Source organism: Lampetra fluviatilis, chromosome 17 (genome assembly GCF_964198595.1).
Source record: "Lampetra fluviatilis chromosome 17, kcLamFluv1.1, whole genome shotgun sequence".
Classification (NCBI taxonomy): domain Eukaryota; kingdom Metazoa; phylum Chordata; class Hyperoartia; order Petromyzontiformes; family Petromyzontidae; genus Lampetra; species Lampetra fluviatilis.
In genome coordinates, this window is record NC_136291.1 from 7554467 (window position 1) to 7573863 (window position 19397).

The 19397-nt window shown below is 41.6% G+C and overlaps 1 protein-coding gene across 2 annotated transcripts; it reads left to right on the forward strand.

The window, feature by feature from the left end:
• Positions 1–5606: 5606 nt before the first annotated feature.
• On the forward strand, positions 5607–18988 carry LOC144936898 (CKLF-like MARVEL transmembrane domain-containing protein 7). Of its 2 annotated transcripts, none has more exons than XM_078864107.1 (6): positions 5607–5773; positions 6043–6170; positions 11078–11254; positions 13358–13456; positions 14599–14680; positions 16065–18988. In XM_078864107.1, the coding sequence occupies exons 2-6, from the start codon at positions 6048–6050 to the stop codon at positions 16076–16078; spliced, it is 495 nt and encodes a 164-aa protein (XP_078720233.1). In that variant the 5' UTR covers positions 5607–5773; positions 6043–6047; the 3' UTR covers positions 16079–18988. The 2 variants fall into 2 exon arrangements, with proteins under 2 accessions (XP_078720233.1, XP_078720232.1); XM_078864106.1 differs by having other exon boundaries at positions 5608–5773; positions 6013–6170.
• Positions 18989–19397: the final 409 nt, after the last annotated feature.

A 19397-nucleotide genomic window follows, 5' to 3' on the forward strand; every position in this document is an offset into this window, starting at 1 on the left:
TGGCCATTGACCGAGCAACACAACGTTCCTACCTACTCCCTCCACAGGAATGTGTTTAATAAAAAATAAAGTAAACAAAAATAAAGTAAACAAAAATAAAAGACGTTTCGATCACAACACAAGCGATCGTCATCAACTACGACGTGTTGATCGCAACACAAGCGATCGTCATAAGGATTTGTTTATTTTATGTTTTATTAATTTTAACCTACCTACGTGATTTTACCGAAAGACCCAAAGAATATGAATTCGTGCAGTCACGGAAGCTTTAAGTCAAATATAAATATTGCACAGAACGAGTGCAAGGGTCTTGAAGAAATATTGCACACCTAACGTGGTATTTAACGGTCATACGTGACATGCACTAGAATAAAAGAAAGTGAATATACATGAGAGCAAGGAGCGCCAGAATAAATGTAAGTGCATGTCAAAGTAAGCTTTATGCTTTGGTTTAATAGGGAAATAAAGATGGGGAGAAGGGAGGGAACCAAGCTGTATAGGATGGTTCTTATGTCTTATGACCCCCATTTAGTTCTCTAAAAGTTACTATATTTAAAGTAAGGTTTATTTTAAACAAAATGAATATGCAAAGGGAAAAAGTGTAAGAGGAGTGAATTAATGTGCGGTCACAAGACATCTGGATCATCCTGTAGATGAGTGGGAAGGGTATTCCGGAAACGTGGAATTACTTTTTACCAAAGTTTAGCAAATGGAATTGTAGACATGGCCTCCTGCCTAAGCCCATTTTAAATGCCCTCAAGGGTTTTAATTATTGTGTTTAACCTACAACGTGAGTATGTTCTCTAATCTGTGTCTTTCTTTCTGTTATTTGTTCTACAGAGGTAGAGGTTTCGCTTTACGCAACAGGAGGAAGCATGTTATGGCTGATCGAGTCTGAAGGAGATAGGGGATTTGCCCTATGTCCACATTTTGTTTGCGGGCCCAACTCCAAACACCAAAAACAAAAGGCCATTAAACAAGTTTGGCGAACAAAGTACAGTATTCCTAAACTTAAATAAAGTGAGCTCTTTCACATGTTAGCTGCATAATAGTTTGAATCTCAAAATAAACACCAGTAAATCTATTTAAACTACAGTATATGCGGCTGTTTGTTGAGAACGGGTGTGTTCACTCAACCAATGTCAATGAATGAGTGTTATTTGAAAGCTCGTTGTGGTAATGCAGTTTATGCGTGGGGTCGGAAGTTACTAAAACACAATTCACCTGATAATTATTCCGTTGGTCCTAGCTATGCTTAACCGCTCTACCACAATTTAAAACAAACATTCGTCAATATAACTGTTTTAAATTATATAACGGGGCGACGTTTTGGACAACGAACCTTTATAGCATACGGAGAGGCTAGAGAGATAGAGTAATCGGCATGAAGGCCTCTCTCTGTCCTGTGCTTTGATGGGCCATTGCCCGAAACGTCGCCTATTATAATTAACCAATGTGTTGAGTTTGTGTTGCTTGTGCTTTTGCTCACCACCGTCAAACGCAGTATCACAAACTGTGTTGACAATAGACGAACACGTGATGCGGCAGCCGTTACAAAAATCATACAATGGGGTGGGCGATGGTCGTTGGAAAGGTGGTTGATAGCCGGGGGCAGTGGCGGCTCCTGCAAAATCTCTCAGGGGGGGCAAATGTCTGGATGATTGATAAGGATAAGGTCCACCCATGCAATGGATAAATTAACAGCTTAAGTATGTAAAGGCAACTTCACTTCTTTAATATTAATGAAAAATAAAGTGACTCTTACAATACATCTTGTTTGTTTCTATCTCACTATTATTACAATCCACTTAGTTTCTTTTATTAAAGATTCCACTAGGTGGCGACAAATAACATTGTTGACTGAAACGTGCTTACGTGTGATGACGTAAGCACGCTAGTGCGAGCCCTCCCGGAAGCCATAGAGAATGCATTGCAGCGCCGGCCTTTCGAAAAAAAACATCTTTGAATGGAAGTCTATGGGACCACACGGGGCGATTCTCAGCCAGAGTGAAATCGCCCAAAAAGAGGCGGTACTCCACAGAACGTGACATGACGCTGATTGGACTATATCCAGAGGCACAGTAACGGCTGAGATTGGTGGTGCGTCGCCCAATCGCCCTAATGAAGAAACCGCCCCTGGCCGGGGGGGTATTCATTGCAATGAGCTGGTGAGTGGTGAGGGTGGGGTGACAATCGGCAAGTGGTGTCAAGTGAGTATCCAGGTAAATGACGAGAAACTCCACGCGTTCGTCAATAACGCGCGTATAATGGGCGACGTTTCGGTACATCGCCCTTCATCCGAGTGCATGTGCTGCGGTGAAGGGCCAATTGACTCAAACGTCGACGCTTATATATTGTTATACTTTTAATGCAATGTTATTGGCCAATGTGTTGAGGCTTTGCTGTTGTTATTTGAGGCTGTGCACCACCGCCAAGGTAGCATTCGGTAAATGTCGAGTAAACATGCAACAACATGGAATGTTGGCCCAATGTTAGTCCAACGTTTCACGTTCACAGGGTAACGGAGTCAGAATAATGGAATGTGCTTTGTCATCCCATCCAAAGAACATACGTCACACTATTATCTTTCGATTTAAAGCTTTCGTGACTGCAGGGATTCATATTCTTGGTTCTTTCGGTAAAGTCACGTAGAAGGGAAATAATAAAATAATAAAAATATAACAATAAAATTCTCACGACGTTTCGATTGCAACACAAGCAATCATCATCAGGTGTGAAAACCACAGCAAGATTTTTATTTATTATTTTTTATTTTATTACTTTATTATTTCCCTTCTACGTGACTTAACCGAAAGAACCAATAACACTATTATCTTCATATATATAGTCACTTATGTCCACACAGAATTGGCATGAGCAATCTTCATCCCTCCTGGAATGACTGTACCAGGGGTACGAAGTCCACATTCATACCGATGCTGTTCTACCGACCCCGCTGGGTTGGTGGGTTTGGTCGACCTGAGAGATTCTTGATGTCTGCCTTACAATAAAATCTGGACTTTCGTAGCTTAAAACTGCGACTGCATATCAAAACGCTGGAAATGTTGGTCCAGATACTCTTAATATTTTTTTCATTGGCATATTCATTTCTGTTTTAAAGAAACATTACTTAAATATATATATTAAGTTTAGAGAATTAAATGGGGGTAATAATACATCTGCACCACCCCGGATATACAGTTGGTATACGGTGTTTATTTCGTAAAGGGTCGCTTGAAAAGGGAGCAAGTGACTGAGAGTGACAGCACGGGTGGCAGGGGGCCAGGGATTCCAGAAAGGGTGGGCAGTAGAGCATACTACACGACAATTACACAGTACGGTCGTACCAATACAATAATTTTACACAAACTGTCACCCACTGTAGGCTTCTTACATTGCACACCATCTCTGAAACGTAACGTTTTAAAGTGCAGCGCATGTAAAACAAAAATGAACATGGAAAGGAAAACAAATGTTCGGGGTCAATTAATTGCGGGTTCACAAGACATCTGGACCACCCCGTATAGAATCTGGTAAATCCGCTCGGCAGACAAGACCGCCAGAAACCATACGCCTGGCCCCACAACAAAAACAACTTGGAACACTCCAACGTTTGAATCGGCCACCCTGTGAGTTGGCATGCGACATGGCTCCTACATATATCCGTCATTTAATGACACACACACATACCTCTTCAGCCACCACGACCTTCTTCGTAGTGGCATTATTTCAACAGCATTGATTCAAGGTGACCGAAACTCTGGACCAGCTTTGACAGTGGTGCCCATGGTGGGGAGTTCACCAGCATTGATTCAAGACGCAAAGCCTGACTGCTGATGAGACACTTGTATGTCAATACCGATCCAGAGTTTTGCGTGTCTCGAATCAATGCTGCTGAAATGCACTCAGAATGCCGTGCGGTCGATGGGTTGTTCAATGTATTTAATATTTTTTTTTTATCAGTGGGCTTTAACGTGTTTTTTTTGTTATAATATCCACAACAGCCCGAGCTAAAGATTGTGATTTTGTGAGCAGGCATCTGATTGTGTGTGTGTACGGGCACGCTACGAACCCGGCCACCACGGTTCGACTCCCGCTTCCGACCAACACCGGTCCTTGGGCCTCTCCTAGGTCGACTCAGCCTCAAATGAGTATCTGGTGCGGTGTATAAACATCGCCAACTGGGGAGACAAAGGCGGCCGGGCGTGGTGCCGGATACCCACACCCTTTCCTGTGCCGTGACGGCCTTCATAGAGGTGCTCGCTAACAGCACTTGCTAGATTGAAACGTATTCATTTTATTACATTGAAAGCTCATTGCATTAGAACTGCGTTTGGTGTTTGGTCTGTTACCCTTCCCCCACACCACCAATTAGCACGGTTAGCTACGCAAGAAAGTCAGCATACACACAAAACACACGTACAACGTTCTGTCAAAGCTATACAACACGGGCGGCGTTGTGGTTGGGGTGGGCCTTTTGCAGCCAACATCACTTGCCCCCAAAAGTCTGCCAAGCCTACAGGGGCCATCTGTGTCTTTGTACGGGTGTGGTCTTTACTATGACGTACACGTTGGGGGGGTGGGGTAGGTGGGCGTGGTGCCGTGGGGGGCGTGGTAGGGGGTTGGTGGGGGTGGTGGTAGGGGGTTGGTAGTTGTAGGGGGTAGGTGGGGTGGTTGTAGGGAGTAGGTGGGGGTGGTGGTAGGGGTAGGGGGTTGGTGAGGGTGGTGGTAGGGGGTTGGTAGTGGTAGGGGGTTGGTAGTGGTAGGGGGTAGGTGGGGGTGGTGGTCGGGGGTAGGTGGGGGTGGTGCCGTGGTGGTGGTAGGGGGTTGGTGGTGGTTGGTGGGGATGGTGGTGGTGGTGGTAGGGGGTAGGTGGGGGTGGTGTCGTGGTGGGCGTGGTAGGGGTAGGTGGGCGTGGTGCCGTGGTGCCGTGGTGGGGGTAATGGTGGTAGGGGGTTGGTGGGGGTGGTGGTAGGGGATTGGTAGGGGGTAGGTGGGGGTGGTGGTGGTGGTTGGGGGTAGGTGGGGGTGGTGGTGGTAAGGGGTAGGTGGGCGTGGTGCCGTGGTGGTGGTAGGGGGTTGGTGGGGGTGGTGGTAGGGGATTGGTAGTGGTAGGGGGTAGGTGGGGGTGGTGGTGGTGGTAGGGGGTAGGTGGGGGTGGTGGTGGTAAGGGGTAGGTGGGCGTGGTGCCGTGATGGTGGTAGGGGGTTGGTGGTGGTAGGTGGGCGTGGTGCCGTGGTGGTGGTAGGGGGTTGGTGGGGGTGGTGGTAGGGGATTGGTAGTGGTAGGGGGTAGGTGGGGGTGGTGGTAGGGGGTAGGTGGGGGTGGTGGTGGTAAGGGGTAGGTGGGCGTGGTGCCGTGATGGTGGTAGGGGGTTGGTGGTGGTAGGTGGGCGTGGTGCCGTGGTGGTGGTAGGGGGTTGGTGGGGGTGGTGGTAGGGGATTGGTAGTGGTAGGGGGTAGGTGGGGGTGGTGGTAGGGGGTAGGTGGGGGTGGTGGTGGTAAGGGGTAGGTGGGCGTGGTGCCGTGTTGGTGGTAGGGGGGGTTGGTGGTGGTAGGTGGGCGTGGTGCCGTGTTGGTGGTAGGTGGGGGTGATGGTAGGGAGTAGGTGGGCGTGGTGCCGTGGTAAGGGGTAGGGGTGGTAGCCCACAGCGTGCCGGGGAGAGAGGCAGCAGCAGCATCAGCAGCATCAACTCAGCAAAGCGCCAACTTCGCTCGGGCAGTCGTGTTGCCTGCCCACGCGATACGTTGCTGACATTCGAATAGAGGCTGCGGTAAGCGATTCTTTATCTCGTCGAACACGAACACGGCAAACTCCGGGAGAAAGTACCGACAACAATTGTTGTCGGCACTTTCTTTCGGCTGGACAAGTTAACAAGCGGCAGACGTTTTGTTGTTTTTGTTGTTGCGGAGCTTGGGAACACGTACTGTGTGGTGGGTCATTCGTGAGTGGAGTTATTGAGTGGAATAAGTTACACCGTGGGTTTTTTTTCTGTGTGTGTGTTGGGTTTAGGTTTTTTTCCCCCTCTCTCTCTCTGCGCAGTCAAGATGTCAGATAGCGCAGCTTACACTCCCACCACCACGGCGGCGTCGTCGGGCGGCCAGAGCCCTGGACTGGTGGACAAAGATTACCCCAGGACTCTCTCTGGGCTGTTAAAAATAGTGCAGATGGTAAGCACCGCGACTTGCACCTACCTACAGCAGTCATTGTGAGGCCTTGTGATCTCACTCACCCCCTTCCACCCTTTACATTTGTTTCCTATTGTTTCGAGAAGTGTCACGAACCGCTGTATCGCTTGACACGTGTGTTTGTGTGTGTGTACCTCTCCACGAAATGCGATAACGCCACGGTACTCTAAGAAAACTCGTAGTTTTTTTCGGTAAAATCACGTAGGTAAAAAATAAAAGCAATATGAATAAATTAATTATTTTATTCTATTAAAAATAAAAGTAAATAATAGAAATAATAGACAAAGTAATTGTTGTATTCTATTTAAAATAAATAATAAAAATGATAGAAATAGACTACTTATTTTATTCTATTAAAAATAAATAAATAGAAATACAATAATTATTTCTATCATTTTTATTATTTATTTTTCTTTTTTACCTACGTGACTTTACCGAAAAAACCTAAGAGTATGAATCCTTGCAGTCACGAAAGCTTCAAATCTAGAATTCAACTCTAAGCAAAGGCCGTCGATCACCGTGGGTGGGGGGGGGGTGCATGCGCGTTAATGACGTTGATTCATTTAATCGTCTTGTCAAACCAGTGAAGTATGTCCACTATACCACGTTGCCATTCCTTGGCAGTGCTGTGCCTTCCTATATTTGGCAGCAGCAGCAGCGTTGAGGGCCCTCGACTTGTCGCCTTTATAGGAGGGCGGCTCACCTCGCCACAACTTTGAGTAGCAACGCTTTGCTTTGCTATGTTGGGGTGGGGGGTCCCTCGATAAACAGCGAATGTTATCTGGTGTTTAAAGTGTTGTAGAACTTTGAGCTTGTGCAGTGGGAGCTAAATTGTAAATGATGCATGGTTGGGCATGTGTCCGCTGTGTCTTTATTGGACACATGCTGTTGAAGTGGAACTCATTCTCCGCTTGTGTTTGCACTTTTCAGACGGTTTCAACTGGGGGGAAAGGTTTTTTTTTGTGTTGTAAAGAAACAAAAATGCAGAAATGTGGGTTTTGTGCCGTTAAATCGTGGGCGGTGTAATTCCACCAGAAATTGTTAGCAACGTGTTCAAATTTCTTGCTGTGGATTTCACGCCTGATGACGATTGCTTGTGTTGCAGTCGAAACGTCGTGAGAATCGTATTGTTTTATATATGTTTATTATTTTATTGTGTCCCTTCTATGTGACTTTACCGAAAGAACCAAGAATATGAATCCCTGCAGTCACGAAAGCTTTCAATCAAAATTTTACGTGTTTAACAATTGCCCCTGTCCTGCAAATCGTTACCGAGTTGCAAGTGTTGAGTAATGTGGTGATGTATTCAGTGTCTGCGGTCTGGATCGTAACAGTGGTGCAATCCGGTGGTGTACATTTGCAGTGCGTTACAATAGTGAGTTTATTGTTGGGCATTTTCGCCTGGATAGTTTCGTAAACCGGCAGCGATCATTCTTTAGACGCTTCGTACTTGACACAACACAAGTCACCCTGCATTGGTGCTGCACTGCATTGTTTGCATATACAGCACCGTATGGGGTTGTTTGTAGTACGTTAACGCACTGGGTGGTTTATACAAAATAAAGGATTGAAAAGAATCCGTAGTGAAAATAACACTGTGGGTTGTTATTTCACTATGGATTGCGCAATGTATGCGGGACAGTACGAAGATTTTTTTCCATTAAAGGAACTGGAACATTGCGCGCACTTTTTTGTTTGTTCCAGCTGCCAAAGTCGGCGAATGGGTCATGCTTTTCGCACGATTACATAGTTTTGTTTCGTATATATCACAGCTACCGAGCGCACAGGCCCCCAGAACCGCCAAGCAACAAACTGCAAAGTTAAAGTTGCAGATGATACTACGACTGTAAAGACGTCTTCTCTTGGGTTGAACAAGGCGATAAGAAACAGGGGTGGGAATTCAAAAGTGGAAGCCTCACAAGGGATGGGCTCTAAGCAGCCGGAGGTATGTTTTGACCTGCAGATGGTCGGATAAGACGCGAAAACAGTCCGGTATGTGAGAGGGCATCTGGTCCAGCCCTATTTTGATGAGCCTTTTCATTTTTTAACCTGACATCAAAGTGACACAATCCCTTGCAATAACGAGTACAGTGCAGCATTATTTATCACGCTGTTTCGGATCGTTGGGGTTATATGGAGGTGATAGCTAAAGGCGTATCTGGCCCATTGCACATGCAGGCGTCTGATTTGGCAAGAAGGCGAATTAATTTGAAACTGGTCTGTGCAGACTGATTTCAGATTACTGCGGGTTGTGAATGTTTATTTTGCTTTCGGCCCTTACTGTACTCGTGTTGATGCTGTATTTTGTATGTCCAGTATAAGTAACTTCAACATGATTTCATTAGTACTGTACAATTATGCATTACAATGTCACACTTAACCTAAATTCGCTTTAACTGTGTTGTTTGGTTCATACTGTGCCATATAGTAGTTGGATACGTATGTACTGTATGTTGAACTTCTTTCGCACCGTACGTAGCCAACCATGCGAATTGGAATTGTGGGGGAAGGACAACAAACAAAATCAGTTATAAATAAATGAGTTTTCAATAAATATTATTTAAAAGTCTGTTAGCTCCAGTGGCTTCTTAAGATCGGAAGAGCGTTCCAGACGGCCACAGAAGCCAATCTGAAAGCGCGCGATGCAGTGACCGCCAGTGAGCGGGATCGCCAAATTATAGTCTATCCAGACAATTAAATGTCTCCTTAGATTCTCCACGTTTATCTTTTTAGCCTCCGAATCATGTTGCAGCATTGCAGGTTATCAGTGCCACGACATTGCTAAGAATAATTTTAATTTGTAAGGGTCATATCATCCGTAGATCCCACAACCAGTTCCAGGAAACTAAAATATCACAGTGGCCACTTTGTACAGCCTATGCTTTTCCTGGCTACGTTACATGAAAGCCTGCAAAGAAAGAGGTTTTTGTGTTTACAATACACTGAATAAAGAACAGAATTATCTTACTGTAGAGTGGGTATACGAAAAAATCACGATTAATTTGCTTTGTGTTATTCATTTATATTGATGAATATTGCTTAATATTAGTTGGAATTACTTTACTCTATTTGTCACTTCATATCTTCACCAATTAAATGTTGCTGCAAATTGGCCATACGTGGGATGTGGATTACTTGCCAAATGTAAAAAATATTGGTCTTTGCCTTCTCTCGATATTATTTATTAATTCTCATGTGATGTTACCTACTGCGGGAAATGCTCCAACAGGTATACTGTGTACCCCCTACCAAAAGAATTGTCTTTCACGGTTGAGTTCTACAACAAACGAGGCATCCACAATCCATTCATTTGGCTTCTCACAACCTTCACTGGTATTTGTATTGCATTCAGCATTTATGACCAGTACAGCAGCTGCGTGTTTTTCATTCATCGGCATGGAAAGTTTTTTTGCGCTGTTGAGCGGTAACAGGGCGTGGCAGGGAGTCACGAAGGCTTCCACTAAATCACAGGATCTCTAGCCTGCTTTAACCTAAAATACAATATTTACTTGGCCAATAAAGCTTGACTAAAAGCGACCTGGGGTGTGCATCAGTGCTATTTCATAGCAGGCAAGTACTATACCCCCTAATAGTTGAGTGGTACTACTGTATATTTTTAAAGGTGTAATTTGAAACAGTGAATTATGAAATCCAGAGTCAGTGTACCAATATGTTTTTCTAAGTCGTTTGCAAAGTGTGCCTTACTCGTTTAATGGATATATACAGTACAGTAGTGTACAGTATTAACAAAAATATATTGTGACTTATTGGACAGAAGACATGAATGGTACAAAGGTAAAGCTAGCGATGTATGTAGAATTATAGTATTTTTTCTCATACACTTACCTATTTTATGAGCTTAAGGTACAGTTCTGCAAAGTTTAGAGACTCAACCATTTATTGCCTCTGGAATTGTGATGGGTTTATTCCTTTCAAATCTGGAACAAAATAATACGTATTCTGCTATGCTGTAGTCAATATTCCTGCATACAATTACAGTACAGTACACTTCTAACTGGCCATATAGCTCGCGATTGCAAGGTTTGGGGGTTGAAATCCCAGGGTCGATAAAATGATATAAAATAACACTTTGGGAGGAACTCTAAACTAAAATCTAAGTGAAACTATTTTTCATTTTACCAGGTAAGGCCCACTGAGTTATATAGTTCTTTTTCAGAAGTGACCTGGCCACAAATGATAGTTCAACAAAGTGGCTTATCGTGTGGAAATTTATAGCAGCCAAATACTTGTAACGCATAATAATTTTAAATGTGGAGGGAAAAACCGGGGGACCCGGACAAAATTCCACACGACCACGGGTAGCGAGACATGCATACTTAAAATATACAGGTAACAGGGTCAAGATCGAACCCACGACCTCCTGTATACCAGGCGAGTTAGTTTACATCGCTACCGTGGCATCCTATGGGTATACTCACCTCAGCAATACAAATGTGTTATTCATTATGAGACCTCCTTTGCTTACCCCGAGCTCTCAATACTCTGATAGTGCGCTGTTTTTGAGTTGTACGCCTTTTGGCGTCATCTGGTCCAACACCAGTGGAGACTAGGCTCTAAGAAAAGCCGTCTCAGGTGTGGACCAATCAATTTCAAGGACAGTGCATATCATTATAAGAGTTGTCTATTTTTTTTGCATTTTGACTGCTTGTGTTGTGGTTATTGCAAACATGTACCCTTGTATAAAGGTGTCAGTTTTGGTGCCAGATAAAAGGGTAAAAACCTATTACTACAAATGTGTCATTTCGACCTCTTTGCGTGGCTGTAAAGAGGAGATGAGCATTGCCTCGATGCTCATTTGTGCAAAAAAATCGCTGAATTAATTTTGTATTTATCCATGCAGTGATGATGTATTTGTGTTTCTCCCTCAGGTCCTAGTGTTTGTGGCCTTCTTGTGCATAAGCTGTTCTAGAACTTGGACAAACTACTCGGCCCTCCGCTACTTTGAGACCACCACCCTGTGGTTCTTCTTCACGGTCCTCATTCTGTTCATCATTTTCTTATTCCGCCTCCACAAACGCATTACCTTCATCCACTGGCCCCTCACTGTAAGTGTTACGTGACCTCCGTTCTTGTCGCATCGCTATGCATATACGCCATGCATTGTGTAAAAGTGGACATGCTTTAACGTGCAAATTGGATGTTTTTAGTTTCTACACGTTCAGAATAAACACTGATCATTATAGATTGTAACACACCTGTCAATATTCTAGACATGTTAAAATACTGAATATGCTGTTTATACTAAACGACATGTAACATTACACGGTTCAATGCAGGAGTGGTTCTTACACGAACGATAATGATTATAATCCAGGATCATCTTTAATTGTGTTTATGATGTGTAAAGGTAGGAAGGATACTTTCAATTTGTTTTACCAATTCATAGCCTGGACCGTACTGTACAATGAAACAAACAAAATGCAATTTCGATTTAAAGCTTTCGTGACTGCAGGGATTCATCTTCTTGGTTCTTTCGGTAAAGTCACGTAGAAGGGAAATAATAAAATAATAAAAATAAATCATAATAAAATAATTCTCACGACGTTTCGGCCACAACGCAAGCAGCCGTCCTCAGGTGAAGACCAGGTCTGTTGGGGAGACAGCGTCGTGGCCGAAACGTCGTGAGAATTGTATTTTATTATGTTTTATTTTTATTATTTTATTATTTCCCTTCTACGTGACTTTACCGAAAGAACCAAGAAGAAAAAAACAAAAGGCAAGTTTGATATATTTATTAACTAATAGGCACTGAAAGTATATTTCTTGTGATTTATAATGACAGATGAACCAGTCACGTAGTCAAAGTGGCCAAACTTTGCATGCAGTGGTAGAATTTTTAAGTAGAGGAATGAATGGAATACACGAGTTATTTTAGGGCATGGGCTTACCGAAATCTTGTAGTGTAGTAGTTCAGTCCGTCAACTGCGATTGGGTCTTGCAAATGAAGCTTAGACCATGGAGGCAGTAAATGTGGGTCAAATCTTGCCAGGATAGGAAAACAACGTTGCAGTGTTGACAAACACAAAATAGACACATTCTCGGAGAATGTGGTAAGCTTTACAAAGTTGTGTCTGCAGCGTAATTGTGTTTTTAAGATAAATATTACAGAACTGCATTCTTGTTCCATCTTGCATATGTTATTGTATAATTTAATCTCACATTTTCTATAATTGCTTTTTAACGTGTCTGTTTTCACAAGACTACCAAAATGACCCTTACCATACCATCATTGGCTTTTAAAAAAAATTATACAAAAAATATGCTCATTTGCTTTTGATAATGTGTTATAACATTCAATTGTATATACCGCAGTTGTTCTCAATATAGTGTGAGGGTTGATGCACCGTTTCCTGCATGTAATGGCAGTTTATAAAAAGGACCCCCAAACCTTTAAATGAAATGGAGAAAAATAAAGTTTTTCTCTCAAAGTTCAAATTGAGACGCATGAAAAGCAGTACTGACTTTATGGTGCTAAATTTCGATTTAAAGCTTTCGTGACTGCAGGGATTCATCGTCTTGGTTCTTCTGGTAAAGTCACGTAGAAGGGAAGTAATAAAATAATAAAAATAAAACATAATAAAATAATTCTCACGACGTTTCGGCCACAACGCAAGCAGCCGTCCTCAGGTGAAAACCAGGTCTGTCGAGGCGACAGCGTCTGAATGAAACAGCACACATGCTTGGAGCATATATTTAAGCTGGGTTTATGGTGCTAGCCACGATTTCCACACTGCACAGAAACTTCACACTAGCCTCCCTATGAGTACCGTCATGTGCGGTAACTACTACCTTATTGGGTTGTGCGTCCCAGAATTGGCCTGCGATTTTCATCGATTTCAACGGTGGGGTTTGTTTTACCCTTGTGTTGTATTGTTTATTTATATTTTATAGCACCATGAATACCAATGGGTTCTTACAAATAGCATTACAATCTGTAAATAGGCTAAATTTGTATTAATGGAAATTTCGGGGTTCTGTTAAGGAAACATTTACTCGCTCACCACACCCCTGAATTAGCCTGGTATTTTGAGGACACGCTACATTGAATCTGTAATCTACTCACTACAGATATTATTGTTTGTTTATTATTTCTCTGGTGCTTATATGATTCTCTTAAAACTAAAATGTGTTTCCCCTTGTCATTCTAGGAGCTCATCCATTATGTCATTTCGTTCATCCTGCTGCTGATTGCCTCCATCACAGTAGCTGCTAATGCCGGAAGCATTGGCAGCCTAATTGTCGGCACGGTACGTGTTTCTGTCTGTTTCCCTCCCTGTGCAAGCATGCCCAGCAATAGCAGTTTGCAATTAGTGCTGTATAATGGCATTCCGTCCAAGGGAAATTTCAGTCAGTCTAGACAATGTGATAATGCACAAATAATGTGGCTACAAGTATCGCATTGAACTAACAAGCAGGATTGTGTTCTACATTGGGTATGGACCGACTATAAGAGTACTGCTGTATTCTGGGTGGTGTTACTGATCTGGGTGGTTACATAGAAAGGGAAACTTAAGTGACTGCAAACCGAGACTTTGAATTATTTCACATAAAGATGTGGCCCAAAGAGGCATGTGGACCACATTCTCTACTTTTGCTCCGACTTCCCAGATTTCATTGCCACACCCTCTGAGTCAGTTACAGTATTACACCTCTTGTGGAAAAGTGACCACGCCCAAAGCTACACATTTTTCGTTCAACATTGTGATGTTCAAATAAATTACTTATGGTTGTTCGTAAGTAAATCCATACTTAACAACACTTAGCTAATGATGTTAATCCTTTATAGCCTCCAGGCCGTGACCAATTTAGAATACTCAAGTCAGTTTACGTCAATGTTAAAGTGTCATTGTCAAACACACCATAATTGTTGCAATAATTTCCATAATTTTTAAAAATTGTGTAGAAAAAAATATACATATTGGGCTTTTCTAATATATACAGCAATATTGAAAATATCCATTCAACGGTACTAGTTGCTTATGATAAGTGCAGTGGGCTTATCCTGTTGACCTGTGTTTAATTTTAGTTTCTCTGTCTCCAACCTGTCTTTCCAATGTCAGCCTCGTCTAAAAACGTGGGTGATAAATACATAAATACATGTAGAAGCTCTAAGATACTTGCCATAGATGCACCAGTCATTGGATCCATTCAAGAAACACATGTCCCTTGGCAGTACTTGTTACAGTTAGTTTAACACGTCGGTATTCGCGACCAATATTATTCTTAATATAGGGTTTTGGGTTAGATCGTATAAATATCAATGCGTCATTAAACCCGCCTCCACCAGACACAGCCGATTACTTGTTACAATTGTATTTTTTATGTGATGTTATCCTATTTAAGATATGCATCCTTCATACATACTGGTGTTGTTTCTTCTCAAATACAGATCTTTGGTTTTCTGGCTACTGGAGCTTACGGCTTTGGTGCGTGGTTCACTTATAGGAGTTGGCGCATGCCTGCTGCTCCAAGTGAGTGCACATGACAGAATTGCATGAATGTCTTAATTTGTTAGCAAAATGTCACCGTGACCTTTTAATGACGAATGTGGGCAAAGTGAGGTCTCTTACACAAACTCTAACGGCAAGTTTATTTCTCCGTTAAATTCCTGCCGTTCCTGCACATGATGTATGGATACGGACATTTCCATAATTGCCGCATTAAAGTCTTAACGTATATTGCAATGAAGACCAAAACTCAGCGTTGCAAAGCTGGTGATAACGAGCACTGCCTCTGTGCATTTGTGTGAGATGTAACTTTCGTGAATTGCAAGTGATAGGTATTTCTTGCTGACCTACTTTAAATCAACAACCGTAGTATCAACACCCAACGATAAGAAATAACAACAACAATTACCAACATCAATAATGTGACATGTTTACATCAACAATATTGTTAATATAAACGACAATTTGACATAACACCATCAACAAAAATATCAATGTTAATATTAATAATCCACATTACGTGTATAAACGTTACCAAGACATCCAAACAACTATTTTACAATCGCAACTGAAGGCACAATATAATCACAGCCATAATGACAACTATAACCTCAACTAACACATTTTAACCACAATAGCCACAATAAAACCGCAACTGCATAACCACAACTGCATAATCACCACCATAACCACATAACAATCATAACTACCACATTATAGCCCCAACAATAACCACCACATTATAACCACATTCATTAATTTCATATTATAACCACAACAGCTACAATATAACCACAACCATTAGCCACAATCGTAACTACCACATCACCACAGCAGCCACAATATAACCACAACCGTCAGCACCACATTATAATCACAGCTATAACCACAACGACGGCTCGTGCTAGGGAAGCTGGCACCAACACATTTCCCGACCAAATCTAGACCATTCCAACTCGGCCTGAGCACATGCTGGGTGGACACGAGCATTGACTCATAAGTAAACAAACAATGTTTTGCCTGTTTCAGCATGCCCATTTAAAAGGAGAATGCAATGTTGCGTCTATTTTGCACACCTTTAACACATTTCCCGGGTGTCCTCGGCAACGGAGTTGTTCGGTTTTATGTACATCTCCCTCCGATGTATCGTTTGGGAGATGCAGAGCATAACGAATGGATGGACGGACAGACACCTGCAAAAGTTGTATATATGTGATACATTTTAGCAGATGATTTAACATTTTAAAGTCTGCTGAGTAGAAATCAGGCAGTTGCAGTTATCACTTAGGAAAGCTGTCCATCATTTTGTTGATATGATTCTCCGGATGAATTGTTTAAACCACTAGTTGTGGCAACATTTTTTTAAACAAGTTCATGTTATACTAATGAGGATTGAATTGTGTTTCAGCTGCTTCTGTATAACGGACTCCACTGAACTTTGGCAGAAGATACGCCACAGCCAAACACAGATGGTGCTGACATAAGCACCACGACCTCTTGTATTATTTACTGAATCATGTTTCGTTTAATTAGAGGCTTTAGATATTCATTACAAATATATTAGAATTGTAAAATGTTAAAAATATTGCATGTGCATACATTCTGATGTGTAGGCTGTTTAATGTAACACTGTCATCAATATGGCTATAGAGGAACATACTAGTTGAGATGTGCATGTCGAGCATTGATGAAAATATGATTGGTTGCATTGTAAGTATGGCCAAGTCATGTGCATGTGTTTGGACCAATCATTAAATTTGCAGCAGCTAGCCAAACCCTCATGTAGACTCAGTGCAATTTGCTGAGATTGCGTGTAGTGTGTGGGTGCTAGGACCAATGATAGAGCTCACTGCATCTGATCACACACACACACACTGCTGCCCTTTGTAGCTGTTGTGATGGCAGTGGTAGATTGAAACATGCCTGAGTGCCTTATTTTATAAATGCAGAATGTTTGGTATAAAACTGTTAACTGAAATCTTACCCAATATATCCTTTCCCCATAGAAAAGCAGTGTGTCTCTCTATGTGTATCGGTGAATTGGTCCACAGGCCTATTGGCTTACCAGACCAATATTATCCAGCAGCATTTATTTAAGAAGGGACACTGGACTGGTTTCAACCTTCTGGGTCTCATCACCAGTCAAACTTGCTAAACAAATGCTGCTGGATCACCAGATGTTATTAGTTTCCCCCATAGAGTTTGGTTTAGGAATTGTAAAGCTTTGGAGTGCCTAGAAATTAGACTTGCATTTAACTTGCTCGAAAAAAAAGAAAAACAGTATTGACATTTTCATTTCATGGGCTATGTACATAGCTTTCTGAATATACAGTGAAGTGCCTTTCCTAGAACTGTAGCACCAAACCATAGCTTAAACAATATATAGCTATATCATGCTTCAACCTAATATCTTGCGATTTGCGTGAATGCGAGTGAAAACATTGAGGGCATTGACAGATTTCTCTACTTAGTCTGTTTTTGAGGCCTTCACAAAAAAACACATTTACAGAAAACTAATGTTACAATTAGTTTTTTTCATTTGGGATGTGTATATGCATTTCATGCAGGTATACAATCAAGCCAAAGTTGTTGTGGTATTTGCCAACAGCAGGATAATATTGCCTTTTTGAAGCTCAGGAGATTAAGGGTTTGGTTACCAGTGGTGTGTGTAAGCATGTCTACCTAAGAACAGTACCAAAAACATGTACCAATGTATGTCAAGTTAATGGAGCTACTATAATCAACAGTCATTGCAAGAGGATATACAAAATGCCATCTATCAGTATAATGATACAATACCAGTATTGAATCAAACGTGGAACATACCGCACTGAGGAGGTGTAACCGACTAGCCTGTGCGTAACTACATTATGCTTTACATGTTGGGATGCATACCATGCAATACGTAACTATCGTGTGTAGGACATGTTATATGCACCACGATACACATTCAGAGAAGAATTTCTTTATACAATGTGTATGATAAGCCTCTAAGTTGATATTTTATATTTTTTGCTATTATGATGTTATGTAAAAAATAAGACCTACATGGTTATTATAGTATGCATGTAAAAAAACACATGGTCCAGGGCTTGATTCATATTTCAAATCCGTTGGTCATTATTGCGGCCGTATTTCATTTTGTGTCGAGTATATTAGAAAAAAACAACAACACGATTTTGGGGTTGCTTGGTGAGAGATGTCTTCCAAAGTACAGTATGTGTACTTTACGTAATTTTACTGCACATTTTCTAAATACCGAAGTGCAAGGAATGATGTTTCTAGAGGAATTGTCACATCACGTAAATCACGAGGGATGGCAGTGGCTCTAGGAGGCCTTCATTGAGCAGACTGACTGATGATGAATGACGAATTTACTTTGTCTCACGCAACATGTCCTCTTGGAGAAAATACCCAAATCATGTTTACTCGTGCAATAATCAAATCCACATCAAAAGGTGATATTTCACCATTGGGGCAGATGTATTTTATTGTGCCAAGGCATCGTTGGCATGTGCATGCAATCTGTTATTATGTGGGCTGGATGTTGGGCAAAGTAAGCCGGCATATTTTCATGTTGGTTGCATGCATCACATGCTTCAGGCATGCTTTCAACTAGGCCACATAGGATCTAGATGCTATGGCACGAAGCACACAGCTGAAATTCATACCCCAAAATGCTTCACCAACCATACAACACGGGATCCTATTCATATAAATATGTTGAATACATCCCTGTTATATATAAAAAAAACTAAACTTTTTATTAACTTCATTACTTTTCCATGTGAACATATGTTGTCTTTATCTGCAAAAACATGAGATTCCCTGTTTTTACAATTGAGTTTCCATTTGCAAATTATTAAATTGCATTATTAAAAAAAACAATCATGTCCATTATCTGTATATTTGATGCGTTGCATCGATTGCCATTTTGTTTTTTACAGTCCGAATATATTTCTGCAGATCATAAAAAGAAAGGATTCTTTTAAAAAATGTACGTCTTATATGCCTGCTAGATAAATACCTATGGCAGCGAATAGCATCGTAAATATCCACATGCAAGTTTGAAAGCCACGCAACAGCTTCTGGTAGGGCTGAATGGTTGCCAGTAGCGCGGTAACGTACGTAACATTTTGGTTTAAAAGATTCAACATTCGGATTGTCTATTTAGGTTGGAAGTGCCACCATGGAGGGTTTGGTTAATGTAATGCTGTTTTTACAACTGGTGATGTGGACGTGCAAAACATGGAATAATTAAAATGTTAAATGCAGTTCGCACATGTCACACTTGAATGTGTTTTGTTTTTTAATAAACCGTTATTATGTTTCTTTTGTTTTTAATCACGTTTTTGCCGTTTACAGAGAACTGTATTTGCATTTTTAGAAGATAAGACAATTCATAATAGCCTGTTGAACTCTACGAATGTACTGATTCCAAGATTTGTCAATTAAATCTTAACAATTTGTTAATATCCACATAAATAACACATCTCTCATCAAATATGAAAAGGATAAGATGCGTTGCCATTAACACGCACTTTTTGAAAGAACTCGTAAGTTGCGAAGAAATTGCTGAAATACACTTAACAGTATAAAGTGGCATCAGGGTAACAACATCGACAAGCGTGGAAAGCGGTGAGCCAAGATGCCTTGCATGTCCATGCCTGCTTGTCAAAGGAACTTTACGTGTTTAGCTCGGTGTCATCCAGCTATGTGGTTATGGAAAAAAAAACCCACG

Coding starts and splice junctions, on each gene's coding strand:
- LOC144936898 (XM_078864107.1), top strand. CDS start 6,048: ATGTCAGATAGCGCAGCTTACACTCCCACCACCACGGCGGCGTCGTCG. Junction 11,255..13,357: donor TCATCCACTGGCCCCTCACT/GTAAGTGTTACG, acceptor TTGTCATTCTAG/GAGCTCATCCATTATGTCAT. Junction 13,457..14,598: donor GCAGCCTAATTGTCGGCACG/GTACGTGTTTCT, acceptor TCTCAAATACAG/ATCTTTGGTTTTCTGGCTAC.